The sequence below is a fragment of the Eumetopias jubatus genome, unplaced genomic scaffold (genome assembly GCF_037043125.1).
Source record: "Eumetopias jubatus isolate StellerSeaLion01/CBP00866 unplaced genomic scaffold, mEumJub1_p1.0 scaffold_9, whole genome shotgun sequence".
NCBI lineage: Eukaryota > Metazoa > Chordata > Mammalia > Carnivora > Otariidae > Eumetopias > Eumetopias jubatus.
The window spans coordinates 95,663,982-95,689,599 of NW_028274815.1; the positions used below are offsets into that span (position 1 = coordinate 95,663,982).

The 25,618-nt window shown below is 44.4% G+C and overlaps 1 protein-coding gene across 4 annotated transcripts in view; it reads right to left on the bottom strand.

The window, feature by feature from the left end:
• RIN2 (Ras and Rab interactor 2) overlaps positions 1–25,618 on the bottom strand; it is a 239,885-nt gene that overhangs the window by 30,817 nt on the left and 183,450 nt on the right. For all 4 annotated transcript variants that reach the window (XM_028123720.2, XM_028123718.2, XM_028123721.2 and 1 more), the window contains 3 exons: positions 11,011–11,203; positions 7,290–7,401; positions 3,537–3,609 (listed from right to left, as the gene is read on the bottom strand). In XM_028123720.2, coding sequence (XP_027979521.1) covers positions 3,537–3,609; positions 7,290–7,401; positions 11,011–11,203 — 378 coding nt within the window. The remainder of the gene's footprint in view (positions 1–3,536; positions 3,610–7,289; positions 7,402–11,010; positions 11,204–25,618) is intronic.

Sequence of the window (25,618 nt, forward strand, 5' to 3'; positions counted from 1 at the left end):
TAAATACTAAGAGTTGGCAGTCAGGAGGCAGCTCTTTCCTGAGTTGTCAAACCTGGGTCACCCCGTTTCCAGGGACCCTTTCGTCTGCCTCCAAATGGTGTGAGCACTTCCTTCTTCTTGTCCACTTGCATCTGTTCTGGATGAAGCAGGCGGAGCCTCAAGGGATGGCAGTGTTTGTAATAGCTGCTGCCCGAGCCGGGAGAGGCAATGACTCAGATTATAGTCTTAAAGGAAGATTAATGGGAAGCAGAACTTTGTAACGCCAAAGCATCATATAAATATATGTTTCTATGGCTGTACAAACTTAATTAAAATCTTCTTTCTTTAGACAATTGGGGGGAAAGCCACATATGACAAAACCAACCTATGTTTATTTTAAGCTTTACCTTGCCTAATGCAGTACCCGGAGCCTAAACATCACATGGCTGGTTTTGTTTTTTCTTAAGGGCACGTATGACAGGAAACCATACCTGTATTTCACTAATGGGTGGTTTTTGACTTTGATCTACAGGAAAATTAGATGTTGCGCACGAGTCCTCTTCCACTGCACTAGCTAAGGGTAAAACATACCATCTCCTCACACACACACATACACACACACACACACACACACACACACACACAGTCGCTTCCCTCTTATTTTATCCTGTTAAAGAAAGGAGCCCAGATTCTAAAACCTACATAGCAGACAAAATAAAGCCAACTTAGGTATAAATGTTTCACTCAAGTTTTAGGACACACATAATTTACTTATGAACCTTTGCTCTAATGTCATGTTTCTAAGGGAGAGGAGACTAACTAGTGAGCATCTACTATTGCACCAAGCACTGTACCTCACGTTGGACCCACACAGGCCCCTGGGAAGAAGTTCTGATGTCCCCCATTCCATGGACCAGGAGCGTAGGATAGCATAAATGTGGAGGTCCCTGCACCCACTCACAGAGCTCATGTGGAATTAAGTGGGGCCAGGAACCCAGGTACATTGGTCCATGGAGGGGCGCTGTACAGTGGCAAGATATGAGGTCTAGCATCAAGGCAGGCCTGGGTTTAAATCCAGTATCTGCCACGTATTAACTGAATGATCGTGGGCAAGTGCCCCACTCTCTGAGCCACGGTGTCTTCCAGGGTTGCCACGAGGATTAGAAATAGTGTATATATGGGACCTAGCACCTATAAAGAAAGCCCCTGAAATTATCATTATACTTAATCACTAATAATTAAGAATTATTATTTCGGGTGCCTGGGTGGTTCAGTTGGTTAAGCGACTGCCTTTGGCTCAGGTCATGATCCTGGAGTCCCGGGATCGAGTCCTGCATCGGGCTCCCTGCTTGGTGGAGAGCCTGCTTCTCCCTCTCCCTCTGCCTGCCTCTCTGCCTGCTTGTGCTCTCTCTCTCTATCTCTGTCAAATAAATAAATAAAATCTTTAAAAAAAAAAGAATTATTATTTCCTCTAGCCCTTTGCTACTCAAAGTGTAATTGTAGGACCAGTAGCATTGGCCTCATGACCTGGGAGATTGTTGGAAAAGCAGACTCTCAGATGCTGCCCCAGACCCTAAATCGGAATCCACATTCTAACAAGATTCCAGGTGATTCTAGTGTGCAGAAAAGTTTGCGAGGCGGCACTCTCCATGAAACTGAGGATGCCGACTGACAGGGAGCGACCAGGCATTCATGGCCAATGTTTGCATCTCATTTGTGTCCTCAGCCCGACTCTTCATGTAACTTCCTGATGTGGTAAGCCACATGCTGACTGATTCATGAATTCTCTAGCCTAGTGCACCTCTGCATATGCATTCCGGGGGACACCAGGGCTGACAACCCAACCACTTTTTCTCTGTGAATACATTTACGGACCAGTAACCAACTAGAACATTTCAAAAATATTGTGGTCAGACTGGGTCAAATCAAGTACTGATGCCTAAGAACATTGCCTTAGGTAAACGAGTAATATAAAGCATTAGAGGAGAAGCAAAAACATGATGAACTTTTGCATTTTGAGGGAAAAAAATAGGAAAATGAATCTTAGGGCTCTCTGATCACAAAATGTCAACGTGGGGATTTTTCCATCAGCACCTTATATTGGTATCATGCTTTGTAGTGTAGAGAAGGCTTTCTTGTGCTTTACCTCCTTCAGCCATCAAACAGCCATGGACAGCAGGTATACCAGCGTCTTATGAATACTGAGGGGAGAGATGGTATCTTTTGGGTGCTGCTGCCAAATACTGCTTTATAGGCGTAACAATTTTTCGCAACAACAGGACAGTCAACAAGCCAACTCTGAAGAGTAAGCATTGGCCAACTTCACCTCTGATCAACATGTTAGTGTTGAAATTCACTTTCGGGAACTGGTTGGCCTCAAACCAGACCAGGTGTAGATTCCTGGGGCCGGCGGGGGCTTCTGTACTGGCTTTTTGTTCTCTTTGAGCAGCCAATACTCATCCTCACATAGGCCAAGGGCTCTTGCCCACTGGGTCCAACTCTAGATGAAGCCCCTTGGTTTCTTCCTCCTGGTACTCAGCACCGGATGCCCCCACTGAAAGTGCCTCCCCACCCTCAGGCCATTGACTGTGTGGCTTTGCCAGCCTGGTGACGTCTAGGGATCAACAGCTCAGTGCCTGCCCCTGGGAGGGCCTAGCCCAACAGGTACAACAAATGTCTAACTCCGTCTTTGAGAACTAACTTGACCCTTAAATTAATATAAAGGAAAGGAACCCCAAACAAGCTTCTCCACTTCAGACTGGGATGGCTAGGAGACAGGACCTTTGGAAACAACCCCGGAATGCATGCCTGTCTGCACTCCATCGGCTGCAACAGGCACACAGAGAAGCCAAGGGGGCCAACTGAGCCCTGCAGACCTACATGGAGGCAACGTCAGCCTCTGCAGATGAAGACTATGGATTCTGAATCACCAAATGAACCCTCCATTTGACAAACTATGATGGCTAGAAAGGAAAGAAACGGGGAGAGCCTTCAACAACTCACGGCCTCCCCACACTTACTAACATGGTGATCTGGGGCTGAACTACTTGTAGTTTAACACAGTTGCTTTAGTTACAAAAAGGGCATAAGCACCAAGTGGGCCCGTAGGACAGTGATGTAAGGTTTATGGGCTGGTTTATGGAGCCCATATTTCTAGCATGAACTGCATCCCCTGGAGAGTTTTCAGAAACATTAGCAGGGACCTTTAAATGTTAGAGGTCTTCATTGTGGGGCCCTTTATGTGTGTGCGTGTATGTGTACATGTGTGTGTATGTCCCCTGCTTGACAGGTCCAGGTGAAAGGAACCATAGGAACAGCTTGAAGACATGGGCATGTTAATTCGGAGGGGCCAGGGTAGTATTCTGATCTAAGCCTGGCAGAGGGGACTTGGTGATTGTTTTAATTCAGTAGCCAATCCGCCAGCCCTTCTAGGGACATCTCATAGGCAGCAAGCCTCCCAGAACCCTCTGCACTGCTTTCATCAAGAAACCCCAGGGCTGTTTATACTGTATGCACCAAGCAGATGCTTGAAATCATTAAGAGGTGAAGAGTCTTACCTGCTGATGCAGTAGAAAGCAATGAGCCGGAATAAATCCGCAAAACTGATTCCCGAGCCTTCCAGGGAAAAGGCTGCAAAAGAGAGATTTCAGAAAAGAGCTGAGTGTCCCGGAGCATTGTTCTGGGAAAGGAAAGGCCCTCTGGTGTTGTCTGCTGCGTATGTAGGACCATCTCTGTGCTCTCAAACCAACTACTGTGTGGCTTATCAGAACCAGCTGTGGGGAGGATGTGTGTCACCAGAAACAGGCCAGTAGAGAGTCCATGGCCTAAAAGTTCAGGCCCTGACTCATTCGGAGCACAGGCTCCAGTGCTTGGTAAACAGACCAGCATGGGCTCAAATTGCACAACTATCTTTTCTAGAAAAATTCCAAACACATGGGGCACCTGGGTGGCTCAGTTGGTTAAGTGTCTGCCTTCGGCTCAGGTCATGATCCCAGGGTCCTGGGATCGAGCTCCGCATCGGGCTCCCTGCTTGGTGGGGAGCCTGCTTCTCCCTCTCCCACTCCCCTTGTTGGTGTTCCCTCTCTCGCTGTGTCTCTCTCTGTCAAATAAATAAAATCTTAAAAAAAAAAATTCAAATGCAAAGTTGGGCAGGGGACAAGGGGCCACTCAGGTCAGCGTGAGAGGCCATGAGCATACAACAGTGCTGGGGAAACACCAAAGCCCCCACTGCCCTTGACCCTCCTTGGGTGGACCTACTGGGTCACATTCTTCTCTTCCAAAACAGGCCACCTCCGGTTAAGACACAAGGCAAAAGGAGTACAAAGCTTGGAGGAAAACACAAGGTTCCAGGAAATTAGCTTTGGGATAAATTCAGTAGGGAAGATTCCAAACCCCATTTACTTCAAGCGCCCCCACCCACCACCACCACCACCAAGTGCACAAGCTTCCCAGCGACCATGTGCTGGCAAGATGGTGAGCCATCTTGCACATCTTCCAAATGGCAGGACAGCGAGTGGTTTGACTTCAGATACTTATGTATTTGCCAACCACTCCTCACGTCGTGTCGGCCAAAATGCCACTCAGGCAGTCATCCTTCCAAAAACATTCCAAATAGCCTCAGCTTTGTGAAGATTTCCTCTGTTCCTCAATCAAATGCATTTTTCTCCTTCTTATAACACTCCACATCCTCATTCGTGTTGCTTGTTATTTGCGTATGTTGTCTTAGTTTGCTTATTTAGTATCTCCATAGCACCCACAAACGCACCTATCCCTCTACACATGCACCACGACAGGCAGACAGAAACAGAAACATACACGTGCACCATGATTTAATGAGTTGAGTAGGAGGAAGCCAATGTGGGGTAGGTTAACCTCTCTGAGCCTTGGTTTTCTCATCTGTACAATGGACAAGAATAGTACTTTCCCTCTCTTCCAGAAGAGTAGGAGTGGGAACTGAAATTTTAAAAAAATGAAGTAATTGTATGTAGGTGATAAGTCACTGAGTTCTACTCCAGAAACCAATATTGCAGTGTATGTTAACCAAGTCAAATTTAAGTAAAAAATAAAATAAATAAATAAATAAAAGTAAACAAATAAGCAAACACCAAGATCTGGGCATTAGGTGTGCTGGTTCCTACTGGGGTATTGCTTCTTTTAGGTGTTATTCTCTCAGCTGACAGACCAAATATATGAGTGTATAGTAACCTGTGTAAATACATCCAACTACAAATATTCCCTGTATGTAACCACCTGTATCAATATCAAGAGAAACCTGGGTTCTTACCGATGATCCAACACTAATCCTTACCATGTGGATCATTCTAGTCTCCTGCTCTTGTTTATGTGTAACCTCCGCCTCCAAAAGGGAGAAACATGGCTCCCCCCAAATGCCACCATTTACTTCGTAAAGTCCAGTATACATGTATAGTGGCGTCAGAACTGTTAACCTGTCCCCCTGTGGGAAGCCACTTTTATAACCACAGTATAGTACTCATGTGCAGTTCCTTTTGCCTCTAGTCTTACAGACTTGATTGTCATAATACCAGTTATGCAAGTAAAATCTGTTTATTACCTAAAAAAACACAATACAATACAATACAATACAATTAAAAATTGAGTAATTCATGTGAAAGCAGTCCATACAAGTATGAGCTGTTCTTTATTATTAAACCATACTGTCCAGATGTTGTGACAAAATATCTGTTTTCCTAGCAAGCCCTTCCTTTCTCAATCTACCTCCGTTCATAGAGAAGCCAGGCCCCGGCCAGGAAGGGGCTAGCATGGCTGCACCAAGATCTGTGGTAACCAGTTACAAAGGAATGTTTTGCTCAGACCAGCTTTTTCAGCCACTGTAAGTCCCCTGGATAGGAAGAGGGAATTGATAAGTCTTGACACAATCAAGAGGAAAAATCTTTAGCTGGGAGGAATCTGAGATGAACACCAAGAAGGTTTTAAAGTATAAACACTAACTGTACTTACTGTAGGGGGACAAAGAGGGGGCTTCCAGGCTAACTTATCATGCTTCACTTTGGATATTAGAAGGGATGTAAAAACCACTTAGATCTATCACTTCTTGGCTAGCCAACTTCCAAAAGCCACCTCAGCATTGCCTTCCCTCACTTAAAATTTGATCCACTGTCTTTGGAATGGTGGGTTTGCAATCTATCTTGTGATTACCTCCTCATGCAAATACACTGGTATAAGCCATGTACCAGGGTCACTGACTGCTCGTGGAGGTTTTCTGGGCATCAGTGACCTTGCAGAGCCTGGAGGAAACACACCTCAAGGCACAGGTTGACAGCTAAACCTGAGGCTGGCCACAAAGAGGCTGGCATGTTTTACTTCTGCTGGAAATGTCTCCTCTAGACTCTGTGAAGGCCATTTGGTTCAGGGAGACTATGAACTCCGGGCTAAGTATAATCCCTTCCTTGCCATTAAACTGACCTCAGGACCTTCGTTTTCTTCAAATGCAAGGACTGAGGCTTGCTTAGGTGGAAATCGGGAAGCAAGCGAACATTCTGGTCTTCGTCTTGCTATTGGGAGAGTCGCCGGGCTTCCAAACTCACCTCTTCTGCCTCAGCTTGCTAACCTGTGTTGTCAATGAAGCCTTCCCCTTTGGGGCACAGAGACACTACGGATCCTTTGCTGGAGGTTGCCAGTACACCAGCACTGTGTGTCCCCTTTTATATTTAAAACGTGGCCTCCCGAGACTTCATGTTTTCAGGGATTGCCGAATAGCGGAAGAAAACCAAAGCCACCACTCTCCCTTCAAAACTTCCACCGGTTGGTTTTTTTCAGAGGGCTGGATTCTGCCTCTGATGAGCTGCATCTCATAGACGACTGAACAGTGATTGTCTGGAGGGAACACGTCTGCTCAAGGGTAATTTACAAAGATGTGCAGACACATGCTTTCGCATGACATCCCATAAAAAGGCCCAGTCGCTGTGGCTTGTCCTGTGGGTTAGTCATCAGCAAATCTAGGAACCAAATCCATGCTCTACTTAACTGGGAAGGGGACAAGAAAGCCAACCTGCCATGTGCCAAGCAGTGGGCTGCACGCTTTGCACACACAGGTTGTTTAATTAAACTGTTAACAGCTCCCTGATGCTGCGATCACCCCATTGTCCTGATAAGAAAACCAAGGCTCCTAGGGTAGGCTACCTGCCCAGTCACTGAGTGGAGAAGTAACAGTGCCAGGACTCAGCTTCATGTCTGTCTGTCTCGAAGGGCAAGCTCTGTCCACTTCCACTTGCTCGGGTGACCAGAGGCCCTCCTGTCGACCAGGACTTCACCATCCAGTGACCACTTACTGTACGTGCTTTCCTTTATGGCAAATTCCTTGAGTGGGGCTCCAAGTTCACAGGGCAGGCGAAGGGAGAGAACTTTCTTCTGCATTTTGGTGGATTTACGAACCAGGAAGATCTGGTGGAGGGAAAAAAAAAAAATCAAGCTTAGGAAATATCTAGAAGGTGAGAAATTGGGCATAGGATTTCCTGCACATATGATGTCTATGACTAGAATGCCCTTCATAACTAAACCACAAGGCTCAACCCGGGAATCTCAACAAGCAGGCCACAGCTGCCCTCCTTTGATACCTGGCTTCAAAAGAATCCTTTGACAGAAGCTTCTCCATGAGACTAATGCTCCCTCAGTCTGCAGAAGCATTATCAGTTTTGTGATTGTTTTATAGCTTGTGTTACATGTTCTCTAGCCCGTGTCTTATATGGGCATCATGCTGAAACCCAGATTCTAAACATGGGTAACATGGCTAAACCACAGGAGGTGAACTGGGAGTTCATTGGCTATTTTGGCTCATAGGTGTATTAATGAGAAAATTAAATTTGTGGGGCACCTGGGTGGTTCAGGCAGTTGAGCATCTGACTCTTAATTTCAGGTCTGGTCATGATCTCGGGGTTGTGGGATCAAGTCCTGTGTTGGGCCCGCACTTAGTGGAGTCTGCTTCTCTCCCTCTCCCTCTGCCCCTTGCCTCACACTATCTCTCTCTCAAATAAATATATAAATCTTAAAAAAAAAAAAGAAAATGAAATTTGTTACCAAGAGTGAGAAAGCAGGTTTTTAAAATTAAAATCTGAGTTTCCAGCCTCTCCTGGAAAACAGGATGATATGGCAAGAGCAGGTACGGTGACAACTGCTGAAGCTAAAAATGGCTGCTCCATTAGGGAGGTGGGGAGGTATATTCTGAGGTTCACTGAAGCCAATCCTGGAGCTGCAGGTCCATTTACACCTGACTCGCCCCAATTTGTGCCAATCTCCCTCCAGTTTCTAATACTGTCTTCAGACATGTGTGTTGAACCAACTCAACTCCCACTGCCCATCTTGGGCCACCATTCTGGCCTCTAACACTGCAGAGGCAAGTATGCCCTATACCGCTGCGCACTGCACAACTCCAGGGGGCACCAATTACCTGGGCTACAAACCAAATGGTGCCCCCTACAGTGTGCAGTGGGACAGCCTGGCTGAGTTCTGGTTCCCTTCTGGATTAAGTCCATGAAACTTCTCCAAGGATCCTGTCCTGTCTTATTTCTCTAACCACTTCTCCTCTTTGCATTCGGACACCATGCTTTCTGCTCCCTTACTCTTATTATTTCACCTAATCTTCACTTCCCTCCATATGTCCAGTCAATAGCTCCTAAGAAACTTCTTCTGGGTAGAGGGTGGTAGGGTGGCTATGGGGATTGGGTGTCTGCTGAGAGGGAATTAGGAAGACCTCTGAGTTCTCTTTTCTCTCCCAGCACCCATGGGGAGGCAGCCATGGGAGAGAATACATCTAATAGCCAGTTCTGGGAGTCAGGGTTTCTGAGACGCCCTAAAACTGAAACAGATATTTCCTAAACACTATCCCAATGGGTACAAAAGCCCAAAGCACTGCTGGGAGCCAGCTGTTGGTTGGTGGAGGAGAAGTATTATTCCCTTGTGCAGGTGGGGATCTCTTGAACCTTGGGGGTCAAGGAGAGTATAACCTTATTTCCTGAATGTCTGAAGCTTTAGAACAGGGTTTGGTAAAGTCGGGCCTGTGGACCAAATCTATCCTGCTGCCTGTTTTTATAAATAAAGCTTTATTGAAACAAAGTCACACTCATTCATTTACATGCTGTCTATGGTTGCATCTTCACTACAAGGTGGAGCTGAGAGGTTCTTTTTTTTTTTTTTAAAGATTTTATTTATTTATTTAATAGAGAGAGCGAGAGAGCACAAGCAGGGGCAACAGTAGAGGGAGAGGGAGAAGCAGGCTCCCCGCCGAGCAGGGAGCCCGATGCGGGGCTCAATCCCAGGACCCTGGGATCATGACCTGAGCTGAAGGCAGACGCTTAACCGACTCAGCCACCCAGGCGTCTCCAGAGCCAAAAATATTTACACTTTGGCCTTTTACAGAAAGTTAGCCGATTCCTGTCCTAGGATGTAGATGAAATAAGGATGGTGGCATCCCAAGGACCCATGATACCGCAGCTGGACTTTCAAATCTTCCTTCCTCTCACACCTGCTTTTCCTTCTCTTCAGCAGTCTTGCTTCTGGTGCACTCTGGCCTCTCCTGATCCATGCTTCTCCTGTCCTCCGCCTGCCTTCCGCCTGCCCTCAGCTTGCCCTATCTCGTCAGACAGGTCCTGTCCAGGGATCAAGGAGGTAGACAGACAGAACATTCCACCTGACTTGTTCCCCACAGGTCTCAGCAGGAATGGATGTGCCCCACGCTGGGAGGGAAGCTGAGCAGGGAAGGGAATTGTTGCCTAGCAACAGGGCAACCTCCCTCTTCAGAACTTTTGTGCAGAAATGCAGGAACAGACAACTCAACCTCCAAAAAGAAGGGGCCCCACAGACATGGGTCCTGATCATACAGACCCAGATTAGAGGCAGCAATCTGGCATGCTGGCCAAGGAATTTTCCACAAAGATGATCAAATATTGCACCTAATCACCCTGAGCATGTTCCAACAGAAGTCTCAGTCCTGTCTGTTTCTGTCAGATGAGGAACAAAGACTCACTTATAAGTCAAAAAGTGATAACAGAGAGGCTCTGGCTGATAGGAAACTCAAAAGTTTATTTTTGTGCCCAATTGCTACAACATTCTCAGCCAGCTATGATGGAGTTTGTTTTTTTCCTTTATTTCCCTTGCTTCTCCATCTATTTCTTAGTTTCTATGTCTTGCCATGAGTTGTTCCAAGTCTTACTTTATCTGTGCTTTATTGTATTTATCCTTTTTTGGGAAGTAGATATGGTACGTAAGCGCTGTCCAACACAACTTTCTGTGTTGGAAACATTCTATATTCTGCACCATCTTATATGGTAGCCTCCAGCCTTCTGTGGCTAGTGGGCACTTCAAATGTGGCTAGTGCAACTGAGGAACTGAATTTTTAATTTAATTTAATTAGTGCAAATTTAAATAGCCACACTGGGCAAGTGCCTAGCATATTGAACAGCAAAGGACACCAATCACTGAATGACATTTTTTGAGGAACCTCTATAGAGTCATGGAGTGGTCTTGATTAAGAAACTGGTGTTGGGTAGACGGTAGCTGGACTGTGAGCCCTGTGTGAAACCACTGATGAAACCCAAGAGAAACAGGATTACATCAGCAGCCAGAGCAGACAAGTCTAGAGACACAGAACTTTGGAACTTTTGAAGTCCCAAGTTGGATGGCTGGGCCCTGGCAGGGTTTCCAGCTTAGAATGAAAATAGCAGGGGCAGCTGAGGACCCCACAACCAGGCTCATCCTCAATGCTGAGGCCCAAGAAGTCAGCCCAGGGCCTTCAGCCAGGGGCCCTCCTCATTACCCAGATGCCCTGTCATCCTGCCCACTCCTGGACCTCCCTTGGTAACTGAGTCAATGAAGACAGAAAGACAAACCATGAAGGGCTCTTTTCCTTGGAGCTGCCTCCATACATCCCACAATCCCCCTGCATTGCAACCCTGGTGCACACTGGAAGCTACGCTCCCTATAGCCCAGGAAGAACTTTCTGGAACTCCAAGTCTTTCTCTTTAAGAAAGCAGAATTCCTTGAGATTCTGAATCTTACCCCTGGAGGCTGGGACTGGAGGACTTCCGCTGCCTCCTCCTCACTCAGACTCAGCTGCAGCCAGATCGGGTGGGTGTGGAGAAGCCGGTCCAAAATGCTGAGCCTGTTGGAGAGGCTGTCATAGCCAGAGTCCCGCGGATAGGTCTTCACATCCTTTTCTTCGGAAAAGCCATCATCCTTGTGTCTTACCATGCTAAGAGAAAGAGAATTGGCAGGGGTCAAATGGCCGCAGCCCCATTTCTCTGACGAGGAGACCATCCTATAGTCTCCAGGCTAGACCTGTCCTAGCCCATACTCCATCTTTCATCCCCACCTTGCTTGTCTTCCCCTCCAGCCTGAAAGCTTTCTTGGGGCAGAATCCATATTAGCTCTCACTCCATATCTATACTATTAAACAGAATATTCGACAGACCCAACAGACCTTCTATTTCTGACCCAGTTTTCAAAAGGTTCTAAACATCCTGAATGCTGTTGAGTCTGTCTTCTAGCATAAACCATTTCACCACTTGAGCACAGAACCCTAAATGCTATGTTCCATATGGTAGCATGAGGTCCTATGACTCAAAAGCATGTATCATAAGCACAACCATGGCATGCTCTAAAAGCAAAAACAAAACATTCACACTCACTCATGCACACTCATTTTTGTACCCAAATGAACTGGATTTCATTTTTTTTCACACATCTAGGCATTTTTATTACTAATATTATTTGTAATGAAATCTTACAGTTGAATAATGCTGTGCTATTTATAAAATCATACTAACATAAGTTCATTATTGCCATAAAGTGGAAACAGCCCAAATTTCCATCACCTAATGAATGGGTAAATAAAATGTGGTCTATCCATTCAGTGGAATTTTCTTCAGTCATAATATTCATTCATTCTTTTTATGAATGGAGTACTGATCCATGCTCCAAAATGGGATGAACCGTGAAGACTTCATGCTAAGTGGGAGCAGCTAGAGACAAATATTGTGTGATTCCACTTACACAAAATATCTAGACTAGACACAAATAGAGAAAACAGAAAGATTAGTGGTTGCTTGGGACTGGGGGTGGGGGCGGGATGGGTAGTGGTTGCTAATCAGTATGGAATTCCCTTTTGAGGTAAAGAACATGTTCTGGATCCAGATGTGTTGATGGCTGTACGACTTTGTGAATGTGCTGAAAATCACTGAATTATACACTTTAAGGTATGATCTGTGAATGAAATCTCAACTAAAAAAATATCATTTTGATTTCTATAGTTGCCTTTGGGTGCCAACACTAATCCTGTGACTGAGTATGTAATCCCCATTTTACAAATGAGAAAACTGAGGCCCAAGAAGGTATTGGGCTGTCCAGAATTATAAACACCCATGAAATGGAAGAGCTAGAAATTCAAGAGGTCTGGTGTTCCTCCAACTTTGCAGGTAACAAGTTAAGATCATGAACACAGGAGAGCTTGTATCAATGTGGTGTCTACTATGTGCCAGGCCCTTTGCAAACATTCTATCATTTCCTTTAAAACAGCCCCCAAAGGCAAGTACCAGGAATCCAGCGTTAAAAAAAGGCGGTGGGGGGGGGAGGGGACAGGGAAGCCCAGACTCCTTGAGTAACTTGCTCAAAGCAAGGATATGCCTTTGGTGAGAGTGAATAGGTGGGAATTCCAATCCAAGAGTGCTTGGCTCTGGTGTCTCTTTCCCTCTACCATGCCCTGACTCTCAATGAGCTGGTCATCAACACCGATCCTGGAGTGGCCAGTGAAAAATAATAGACTTGATGGTTCACATTTGAAGGGGCAAGTTCAGGTTAGGGTTCAAATGGTCTTCAAACATCTAAACCCAAAGAAACCCAAATGTGTGGCCTGAATGAAGTTTTCAACATTGTGAATTATGATGATAAAGCCAAATGGTAGGCAAGAGTGGGGAAAATGTAAAAAAAAAAAAAAAAAAAGTGTGCTCTTCCCATGTGGACCACTCCACTCCTAAGAGGTGGGACTGACTACAGAAGAAGCCAACCTAAGGCAATCATTTTTGGGTAAGCAGGCTCAGTATCAATACCCACAAGGATAGTGCACCGGCTGGCCAGACCCCCATCCTAATGTCTTCCCCGCACATTCTTGACTTTCTGCAGATCTGAAGAATCTCATGCTTCCATTCAAGATTTACATTTTGTTTCCCCTTAAAGTTTTCCTTTACCTTTGCTACAACTTTCCAGATGGGAGAGTCTGTGCCAAAAAAGAGCAGTTTCTCATTCTGCAAATGCCATCCCAGGGCCTCCAGGTATTTTGAAGTGAATCTTTGCAGCTATAAGAACGCACTCTTCAAAATGAAGCGGCATTAAAATTCCTTTCACATGAGGTAAACGGAGGCAACTTTAGAGCAGTGATTCTCAATGCTGGCTGCCTATAAAATTGCCTGGAGCTTAAACATGTTTTGATGGCCAGACTGCACCCCAGATCAAATAAATCAGACACTTTAGGGTGGAACACAGGGAATTTTAAAAAATTTCCCCAGGCAATTCCAACTTGCGGCCAAGTTTACAACCACTGCATTGGATTGGCGCTTGAGCCTAAGAGAGAAATCTCCTGGGGTTTGTTAAGCTACAGATTCCTGGTTTCAGCCCAAGAGGGTCTGATTCCACAGCCCTGGGGTGGGGCTCTGCATGTCTAACAAGCTCCAGGAGATGCTGATGCTGCAGTCTGAGGAGCATTTGCTTGAGATCTAAGAGCAAAATGTGCACTGGAACCCAGAACCAGTGAGGTGGGGTGGTTTTTTCTTTTGGGGGGGGTGGCAAGGATGGTGGTAACATGCCCCTGAAAGAATTCTCCAAACCTAAGTAAACCCTCCATCCCTGCCATCTCAGGCTGGTGATATTTTACCAAGAGCAAATTCTACCATCTCTAACACGGCAACCCTAACACTCATGTGTGCGGTGAGTAAATATGTGGACGCTTCTTCCTTCCTTAGAAGGGCACGTCCTGTGACAACTCAGTTGTTCAAGAGGTCTTTGTCCTCACAACCAACCTCAGCCTAAAAAGCCCAGGTCCAGACAGGAAGACAGTGAATAAGATTCATGGGGCTTCATCAAGGAGAAACCATAAATTAGATCTTGTCTTTGCAAATGACTAAGCTAACACCTTTCTTCCACCATCCGACATTTGGGGTTTATAGTATATTATTATAAGATAGATTGAAAGAAAGAATGAAAAAAGACCGATTGGCTTTTATCAGAGACAACCTTTGGGAAAGAACTAATGAGGGAAATGAATCTGTATTGGACACTGTTGGTGCACTGCCCAGTTCCCCTTTACCAGACTGGGGACCTATGCCCCTGCTGCGGTGGGTGCTGGCTGCCCCCTTGTCCTGGTCATACCTGGAAAGGTATGAGCTTCCCTGGGAGCTGATGCACTAACGACATACTGATACAGGGCGGAGAGGAATGGCCTTTTTGCCTGAAGGCGAGACAATCCTGGGGTGCTATTCATGTGGCAGAGCTACCTGCGGGATCAGGCTGAGGTTACCCTCCAGCTGCCCCCGTATCTCTGCCTGGTTTCCTACTCATCCCAAACGGCCCTGCTCACTCCTTCACAGGCTGCTCCTGAGACCCTATCTCAGTAAATCACGGCACAGCGATCTGCACCTTGGGCTCTGCTTCTGGGAATTCAACCTAAAACAGAAGCTGCTGAGATTAATAGAAACCAGTGATTCTTAAAACAGATGTCTGCCTGCACATATGGGGGGGCAAAGAATGAATGGTTTATAAAAGATAAATCGCTGTGATATAATTCAGGAGATTCTAATGATGACATGGTCACGGTCAGCCAGCCAGCACATGAGACCCATCTCCCCTTTTGAGCTTTGTCTCTCTAATCAGCAAGTGGTAAATAACATCTCCAGCACAGTGTAAAACTGATATAAGCAAGAATCCTGGGTGGGTGTTAACATCGGCACGTGAAAGATCGTTAGGGAACAGAACATTCACAGTCTTCAAATATCTGCCCGCAGATTACTTTTCATGAAGAGGAAAGGTACCCCGACAATGCAGAAATCCTGAGACACCATCTTTTCTTTTTTTTAAAGATTTTATTTATTTATTTGAGAGAGAGCGAGCTAGAGACAGAGGAGAGGGAGAAGCAGATGCCCCACTGAGCAGGGAGCCTGACACGGCGTTTGATCCCAGAACCCTGAGGATCACGGCCTGAGCCGAAGGCAGACGCTTAACTGACTGAGCCACCTTAACTGACTTGAGACACCATCTGAATAAGCCATCAGCATTAACCTCTCCAATAATCAGGCACCTGACATCATGTCCGCCCAATATGATGCTCTGAGAATGTTGTAATAACATCTAGTTCATCCTCCTGCCCCAAAACATGTTTAACTTGAAACTATACAAGAAAAAACAACCAGACAAATCCAAATTCAGGGACTTTCCTGCAAAACCACTGGCCTGAACTCTTCAAATTATCAATGTCACGAAAAATTTTTAAAAGGCTGTGGGATTATTATAGATAAAAGGAGAATAAAGAGACATAAGAGAGATAACTCTATTGAGTGCACAGAATTGATAACATATGGCATCAGAATAAAAAAATAGCTATAAAGGACAATTGGGGATATTTGAATAAGGGTGAATAACAGATATACTGTATTAATGTTTAATAATTTCCTGACTGTGATACTGTTATTTATGTAGGAAAATGCTCTTGCTCTTTAAGAGATGCAAATTGAAGAATTTAGGGTCAAAGCATGAAAATGTTGGAAAGTAAATGTCAAATGGTCAGCCTCCCATTCCCCTCCAAAAAAAGGGGGAGAGGAATATAGAGGTAAAGGAAATGTGACAAAACTTCAACAAGTGGTGAATTTAGTTGAACAGTACTATTCTTAACTTTCCTATAATGTTTGAAATTTCTCAAAATAATACATTGGGGAAAATATCTACCATCTCCCTGGGTTTATGAGTATGAAATTCATTTATTTATTGAACTATTATTACTATTTCCAAGCATCTACGCCTGCTTTCATGGGGAGATAAAGCTCAGGTATAGATTCAGTGAGACCCACACCCACATGTGAAAATACTGGGCAAACCACAGAATATGCCCCACCAATGTGCCTCTAGGGTCAGAGAACAAACTCTGGGCAACTCAGATACTACATCTGGCCTCATTCCAATGGACCATGGCCTCATGGCTCTGAAGGAGCCCAGTGGATATTACATCCACTCTGGGGGACAGGTCTCTCCAGCAACAGCTACATTCTGGTCACACCCAACTTAAGGCTCTTTTGAGTGTGGGATGAGAGCGGGCTTTCCACTTGGCTATATTCCCTTCATTCCCAGGCCCAGGTGTTAGCAGCCTAGACAGGAGCAAGAAACTGCAGAAAGTGTGTTCTAATATAGGACAGGCAGAAAGACACTAGGTCTACTTTTATTAAACTTTACAGAATCTAATTCATCTCAGAGAAAAATAATTTGCAGCAGACTTTCCAAATGATGCTCTTTCTTGTCCTAATCCACAACCCCAGAGGATGGCATGACCTATCAATGCAGCTTCCAATGACCAGGGTCCCAGACATCACATAGGAGGACTATACTTTGATTTTACAATCCGTCTTTTTTCAAACAAATGACATCAAGAACCAAGCAATATATAAAGTACATAAAACTCAGATGTAGGTTGTCTCTGTAGGAAAAAATGCAGGTGCAGTAAATATAGCTAGAAACCTTCTATACATCAGAATCTTATTGCAGACAAGGAATTGCAAAAAAAAAAAAAAAGACTTAGGGGGCTAGATACAAGGCATAATGCCAAATTTTTACCATCAACAAGGTGGTACCTTCCATTTGACTAAAGGTCTCAGCACAGGTGTGGTGCTCTGGATGGTTCTATGCTCAGGACATGGGGACAAAACAAGTATACACAAGAAACAAAAAGCCAAACCTTCTCTGTGTGCGTTAAAAGCACACCTTCATTAAGCTGAACAATTATATTTTTTCTTTTTCTTTTTTTTTAAGATTTTACTTATTTGTGTGTGAGAGAGAATTTGAGAGCTCGCGTGCACATGCGCGTACACAAGCCGGAGGGAAGGGGCAGAGGGAGAGGGGGAAGCAGACTCCCTGCTGAGCAGGAAGCCCCACTCAGGGTTCAGAAGGTATTAGGATCATGACTGGAGCTGAAGTCAGACGCTTAACCAACTGAGCCACCCAGGCGCCCCTGAACAATTATATTTTTTAAATGGACAATTTACATCAACAACCATGGTAAGATACCCTTGATTATTTTTTAAAGACCAAAGCTGTCTCAAATAAAGACAAAATGTACTACGAATTTGTCTTTCTAAAGCAGACCATAGTTCAACTAAAAAAGAGATGGATTTAGTTAATTAACAACTTCTAAAAACCTCTCATAGAATCAGTGGCAAGTCCTCTGGAATTAAATAAGGCAGGCGGTGACTCTAATCAAAGTAATGCTCTCCTAAGCCACTTCTTAGGGTTCTCTGGCTCATGCAGAAGCATGTCTGCATGTGTGAGTATGTGTGCCTCCCCACAAACATTATCCTGTCTGCCTTGGAATTTGGTACTACCAAATGCGGTCTACCTTCATGGAAAAGCCACTCTTACATTTTATCTAGGTATTCTGTTTTGCTTCCACTTACAGAATTAATGGGCCTTGTAAACTGGGACATCTGGAGACATTTAGATGACCAAGTCAGCAGGATAGGTTGAAGGAAGGACTATCACGACCTCCTAAAATATCGCTTGGCTTTTGACTTTTGTCCTCTCTACTATCCAATTCCTGGCCCCAGGTTCCACCCCTGGTCTCCTATATCAGGCTTTAGCAAGGTGTGGAAGGTGATTCTCTCGTGGAAGGGGACTCCCTGCTTGCTTTGCCTGTTCCTTCCAGACCAATCCTGGTGATGCACTTGGGGCTGAGTAACCCAGAAAGGCTACCTCAGCTTTGTATCTTAAGTGGTGAGTGGCAGGATCCACCCAGGTCTTACCTGGATTTCCCTGGATTTCCAGCAAAATGCTCCCTGATAACTCAACCTTTAGGAAGACTCAGTGCTATTCCTGCAGCCTGAGCGCTGGGTCCTTGAAGGTCTCCAGTGGACCTTCCCAACTTTTTAGAAAACTAATAGTTTTTCCTTGTTTACATGCTAAGCATCTAATAAACATCATAGAATGAATCATGACAAATTGATGGGGTTAATTATAATCAATAGATTGCTGAGCCCATCAATAAAACACAACAAAACAAAAATAAACAACAAAAGCAGAGCCTTGGCTTCCAAGGTGCCTTTGTCCAGGGCTTAATTATTGCCTGCCTCCCTAACAAAGAGTCCCAGTCCTGCGACAAAGTGAAGAGCTCAAAAACAAAACCAAACCATATTTGGTGGGAACTTTTGCTATGTTATAAATTCTCTATGGTTTATTAAAATTGACAATATTTCCCAAAGAACGTTGGATATACCAAAGTCACACATGGAGGCAGTTTTTATTTTAATGTCCAGTACTTATTTAAAGAGCTGCTGTAGGGCTCCTGGGTAGCTCAGTTGGTTAAGCTACTGCCTTCAGCTCAGGTCATGATCCTGGAGTCCCAGGATCAAGTCCCGCATTGGGCTCCCTGCTCGGTGGGGAGTCTGCTTCTCCCTCTGACCCACTCCCCTCTCATGCTCTCTCTCTCTCTCTCCCTCTCAAATAAATAAATAAATCTTAAAAACAAAATAGCTGCTGTATTCAGTGTAGTCCCCAATTATGGCAGGGATATTAAATTTACTTCTTTTTCCCCCAATTTTTTTATTGTGGTAAAATACATACAGCATAAAATTTACCATCTTAACCATTTTTAATTTTTATTTTTTTATTTTTTGAAGATTTTATTTATTTATTTGAAAGAGAGAGAAAGCACAAGCAGGGGGAGGGGCAGGGGGAGAAGCAGGTCCCCCGCTGAGCAAGGAGCCCGATGTGGGACTCGATGCCAGGACCCTGGGATCATGACCTGAGCTGAAGGCAGACGCTTAACCGACTGAGCCACCCAGGCGCCCTATCTTAACCATTTTTAAATGCACAGTTCAGTAGGGTTATGTATATCCATATTGTTGTACAACCATCACTACCATCCATCTCCAGAACTCTTTTCCTCTTGCAAAACTGAAACCTATGCCTAGTAAAAAAATAACTCCCCCCCACTTTGGGAAACAAACTCTTCACTTTCTGTCTCTCATTTTGACTCCTCTAAGTACCTCATATAATTGGGATTGTACACTATTTGTCTTTTTATGACTGGTTTACCAAATTTACTTTTTAAAATATATGTCAAAGGTGAGTCAATTTAAAGAAAAATATTAGGTACATTAATAATAAGCAAGATGGTGCAAGAATAAGAGAAAAACTGTGGCACAGTGGGTGGAATTTGGGCTGAGACAATCTGGATTAAAACATAAGAATATTTCTTCCATATTAATGTTTATAAACTTTGCTCTTGGACTCAAGGGGGGGAAGATGATACCCAAAAAAGCATCTATTCGCCATTGCTCAGCTCCCTCCTTGACTGGGTTCAAGCTATTCTGGAGTGCCCATTGGACACTGGCTCCAACCCCCTTGTCAAAACCAAGGTCAGATCCTGTTCCCCCCCCATCTCCTGCAGTTGCAAGTAATCTTTTGGCACATTTAATTCCTTCACCCACTGTGTATGCACCTCTGGGGCACTTACCCCATTTTGCTCTGCATTACATTTATTTCTCTCACTAGCTTCACCTAGCTTCACCCCCCAGGTAGGCATTGATCATATGCCTGCTCTATGCATGATGGGGGACTGGGTAGGAGGTCATCTGCAAACACAGGTTTATTCCTTGTGAGTGAGGAAGGGGAGAAGCTCAGTGGGCAACGAGAAACATCATGGGTGCAAGGTCTCTCCATCAGCTTCTTCCTGGATTCCCCAGGCATAACTTCTGATTCAGGCCTTCCCTCAGCCAGGCCCAACAACAGAATCCAGTTCCTCAGCTCCAGTCTCAGGAGACAAAGGGTTCTTGTCTCTGTGTTTATCAGGAAACGGGTGGCAAAAATCACGACAGCTACCAAGATCCCCCTGGTCTTCGGGCTGCGGCGAGAAAAGGAAGCAGCCCAAATCCTTCCAGAACAACAAATCCAACGTGTTTGCAACTCCTTCTTCACCGTTCATGAATTTCCTTCATGGACAGCCCCTCCAACCTCCCACCAGCTGGCAGGGGGTGGGCTTTGGATATAAAAGTCAATGCTGAGTTTTAGCTGACATCCACTAACACAGGGCATTAGTGATACATGCTCCATTCAAGGTTCCCAAATACAGAACACCTTATCCCAACACTGGGAATGAGATTTAATTCCAACAAAAGAGGTTGACATGTACCGGCTGGTTGAACACAGAGAAGATAAGAGTAAAAGAGTATTGGCAGGAAAGCTGCCTTCTGTTGATGTATGGAAAAATCCAGAGTGGGAACCCCCCACATACACGTATGGGGGGCTTTAGCATCGGTTCTCAACAAAGTTCTCATTTACCTGGAGTCAGAATGCATCAACATGAGAATTTCCTGCACATGTGAATCAACATCGAGGTGCTAAGTTTTGCATGGTTTAATCTGGTCAAGCCAATTCTGGCCTCCCCTCAGCCTCATAATCTCCAGGGGTTTGGTAGAAAGAGCACCTGCACTCGGCTGTGATCAAAACCTCAGTTGACTCTTCCTAACTGTGAAGCCTTGGCTTATTATTACAGGTCACTAAGACTCAGTTTCCCCATCTCTAAAGATGGAGTCTTACTGGAAAAAGGAATCTGTTACTAAAACAAAGCCTGAAAAGAACAGACTCTAAGAGTCTGAAATGTCCTGGGAACTATGAGTAAAGATTCTGTTCAGCAGTTTCCAGGATGTCTCTTTCACTGTCCCCTAATTTCCAGAAATTAAAAAAAGAATGCAAGGTGACGCATTTCCATTCTAGGATACACAAAGACTATTCTATAAACACAATTCTGGAGCTTGTTTGGTTAGCACTTAATGTGAACCTTCTTGAGGATGGCCCCTGGCGGGTCCTCGCAGCTGCAACATTCTCCATCCACCATTAGGGTCTAGTCCCAACCTGGACTCTAGTGCTTGCCATCCTCAACTTATAGATGGAAAAAAGAAAGGATGAAAAGCTTTCTCTCTTGATATTTCTGTAATGGAAGCCTCCCTTCCTCATTCTGCCCATGTGAAGACTTCAGCGTTTTCACATGATGTTACTTCAATGGGCCTCAAAGGCAAGAAAGGTGCAGACTGGGGCATGGCACTGCTTGAGGGCTCAGGCTTCCAGCTACAAGAGACCAATGCAGGAGTCTTCTTAAGAATTAAGCACCAGACGGAAGTTGGAGTCTTGTGTCTGCCATGGCCTTGCTCATGGAGCAGTAGATCCTTGTCTATATATCAAAAGGAAAGCAAATATACCCCAAATATCAAGCAGTGACCAACATTACAGGCTTGGTGGGAGATGAATCAAGGGCTTCCTTGATCTTTGGGGGAGAGAAATGAGGGGTCTGTCATCAACAGTTTCTGAAAAAAAAAATATAGGAATAGAAGAGGCCCCTTATGTAGAGAGACAAGAAAACTTTTATCAGATGGCTTGCATGAAGAAAGTCATCTGATAAAAGTTGCTGGTACAAGGACCAGTTCCAATTTCTGTTACACACACACATATACACACAGAGCCAGTGAAAAATTCCCAGAAAACCTGCCATTTCAAGAGTACCTACTAGTGGGCACCTGGGTGGCTCAGTTGGTTAAGCATCTGCCTTTGGCTCAGGTCATGATCCCAGGGTCCTGGGATTGAGCCCCGCATCAGGCTCCCTGCTCTGCGGGAAGCCTGCTTCTCCCTCTTCCTCTGCCTCTCCTCCTGCTTGTTTTGTTTTGTTTTTTTTTTTCTCTCTCTCTCTCAAATAAATAAATAAGATCTTTAAAAAAAAAATACCTACTAGTGGTGCCTGGGTCGCTTGGATGGTTAAGCCTTTGCCTTCTGCTTAGGTCGTGATCTCCAGATCCTGGGATTGAGCCCCATGTTGGGCTCCCTGCTCATCAGGGAATCTGCTTCTCCCTCTTCCTCTGTCTCTCTTCCTCTGCCTCTCCCCACTGCCCCTGCTCTCTCTCTCTCTCTCTCTCTGTATCTGTCTCAAATGGATAAATAAAAATAAATAAAAAATACCTACTAGTCGTATGTCCAGTGATATCTTACTTTCAGTCATGAAAACACTTCTTTGGAATTTGTGAAGCTGAATTCAACCCCTACTCTGAAATATTTAATCCTGGAGAGGCAGGGAGGCTCAAATTCATTCTGGCCATACGTGGAGCCCTGGCTAATTTCTTGGTCAATAGAAAAATTGCCAGGTGAGCTGAGGAAACTTTTACCCAACACTCAAGATGGAAAAAGTAATGGGGGAGGCCTGGGGGAAAGGTTATCCCTGTAAGGATCACAGTGTGTTTTTCTGAGTCCGAGGGGTATTATTATTATTATTTTTAAAGATTTTATTTATTTATTTGACAGAGAGAGACACAGCGAGAGAGGGAACACAAGCGGGGGAGTGGGAGAGGGAGAAGCAGGCTTCCCGCTGAGCGGGGAGCTCAATGCGGGGCTCGATCCCAGGACCCTGGGATCATAACCTGAGCCGAAGGCAGACGCTTAACAACTGAGCCACCCAGGCGCCCCTGAGTCTGAGGGGTATTAGAGACTCTATGGCTTAGCTCCCTACTCAAGGTCAAAATGCTAGAAACTGCCAGAACAGGGTCCAGCTCTCTGACTCGTGAGGTCTTCTATAGCATACAAGTTGATATTTTAATTTCTCGAGGCCTTTTTTTCATCCTTTAAAACTCCAAAAGGAAAAAGACTAAATATATTTTGGGTTGCAAGTTTTATTCCCGCCCTCGACTGTCTCTGCTGCTCTCTGAGGGAGGAGGTCTCAGCTTCCTCAAAAGGATTGCTAAAAGCACACCAGAGGATTTTTGTGCAAAACTGTCAGGGCCTTCGGTGATTTTTCAGCTCTATCTGCAGAGAACCAGGAGGAGAGAACAACGCAGAAATGGGAACAAAAATGCACGTCCGCTTCCAGGCAGGAGGAGGCACCGCCATTTTCAGAGAGGAGGAAGATCTGGTAACTTTTATGGCTTATGAACTTCCTGTCATTGAGTCTCCGGCTAGAGATGAAAAGGGCAGATATGGAGCCAATGCTGGCAGGGGCCTTCATTGGTTCCTGTAAAACTAAGAAACAGAAACAAAGAACACGTTGTCCTGGCTGCCTTTGGAGCTGAAAACGGGAGAAGGAGCCAGGCAGGCTCTAAGTCTTGGCCTGCTGACCTTTGACCCTGAGCAGTGGCATGCATGAAGCTTCACAGAAAGGCAAGCATTTCATGGATTTGCAGTTCTTAGTGTTTATGTGCTTTTGGTTACACTAGTATTATTTCACGCTGGACTAAATCACCACTGCCTTCTAAACAAGCAAATATTTCGTGGTAGAATCAACTACCAATATAATAGCAAGGCAAGGTCTGTAAGGGGTAAAACTATCTAGAGTAGGCCATCATTAAAATTGTGTGCCCAAGGGTACTGTGGATAGGGAAGCCAGCCACTAAATTGGAAGGCGCTATCCCTCAACAAAAATAGAATCAATTTCTAGGACACACTGCATTTTCAGGATGATCAGAAACACCCTGGTTAAATCTGTGGAAAATCATGCATGATCTGCCATCGAAATGCACAGAAAAACATTGGAGGGATACACACAAAGGAAAAGAAATATGGCAGTCAAAAAACAATCAAAAGTGGTTTTGTCTCAGGGATTCATGGTAATCTTTTTATTTTTTATATTATGCTTTTTCTACAATGTTTATGTTCTACTTGGTCATCAAAAAAATAAATCTTAAATGTTCTTTTTAAAAACCTTCCCCAATATAATAGATATCACCAATCAAAACAGACTAAACAGGTGTTTGGGCATTTTTGATCTGGAGGCTTACCTCATTCTTTACTTAAGGTTAATGTGGGAGCTCATCTTTCCCAAAACCACCTCTTAGCTGGAATTACCTGCTTCCTCCTGTCAGGTTCCCAGAACATCTAGTATAATCCACTATTATATCCTCATTGCATTCTATGATACTTGTTTATAATCTTTCTCCTGGCAGGCTCCACTGTCCCGGTATTTTAACAAACAGCACCTACTTAACACATATTTTCTTGAAGTTGAACCTAATTGTTGCTACACTGGTAACAGTATAAGCAAAGAGTTGGTCAATCCTCATAGAATTCCTTGAAACCATATCATAAACACCCGGCAGTGGCTTTAAATCAAGAAATAATTTAAGGGTTTGGGGGGGTGGGGAGAGATGAATCAAGCTAGTCATAGCAGAATATCCCAAAGGACATGATAGGAAAATTTAAGTAATCTCTACACCCAACATGGGGCTCAAATTCACGACCCCGAGATCTAGAGTCATGCTCTTCTGACTGAGCCAGCCAGGTGCCCCAAAGAAACTATAAATTTTGATAACACCAAACACCCTTTTTAAGATACCTAAGATACTGCAAGATATACCAAATACTCTGTAGCCAGTGATTATCGTGAGCTTCCCAGGTTCTGCTGAACCAGACAGAAGCTCCCAGGAAAGGAGGAAAACCAATCTTTATGACAGGTGTGACTGGTTCTAGGACAGTGGCCTGCTCTCAGATGCTGTGGGACTTGAGGACGGGTGCCCAGCTCTGAACCAACGACCTGTGGCACATGCAGCTTTCCAGAGATGACAAAGGGGAAATATTTGTTTTGCTGGCTAATAGTACCCATGACACAGACACTGTGAGAAGACAAAATGCAAACCAATTTCTGCATCTGATGACTTAACCTTGCTTCTCAACAATCTCATGAATACACTCTCCAAAATCTTCAGAAGAAAGCAGGTATAGATTAACCAAGAATGATCACTCTGTATCTGACTTTTCAAGAGGAAAAGATGGAAAGGAATAATAGGGAGTGACATTAAATTCTGTGTCTGAAGTCACTGCAGTTGAGAACATATATTTAAAAAAAAAGAACATATTATTTTTTAAATATGGGAAATTGCATCAGATGCAGATGTATCCTGAGTTTCAGAGAAGAATTAAAACTTCCACTATAGCTCTACTGGATTTATGCACATACATTTCTTAGTTATGGTGCAGCTAATGACCATGGCCACATTAATTCATGAGATGCTGAATATTTCTGCATATAAGTACAGAACAAAGTTAAAGCATAAAGCAAAAGAATCCAAGACACGGGGAGAATTTCATTGGTGAGTTTTTTCTGTTATGAGTTTACGATCTAAGATTCATAAGCAGAAATATAAACAATAAAAGGTACATATGTATTTACACTACACTCATAATTTCTGGATTGTCTTCTCTTTTTATCTCCTCCCCCCAAATAATCCTTTCCATAACTTCATGCTTTCCATAAATATCACCCAATGAACTGACTGTGGACATGCCTCATGACTTTAGCCTTGAACTTAAACATGCAAGAATTATAAAATGATGTTCTGTTAAAACTAAAGAGTTCCCATTCCTGACTCCCACAGCACTGAGCTCAGTACTT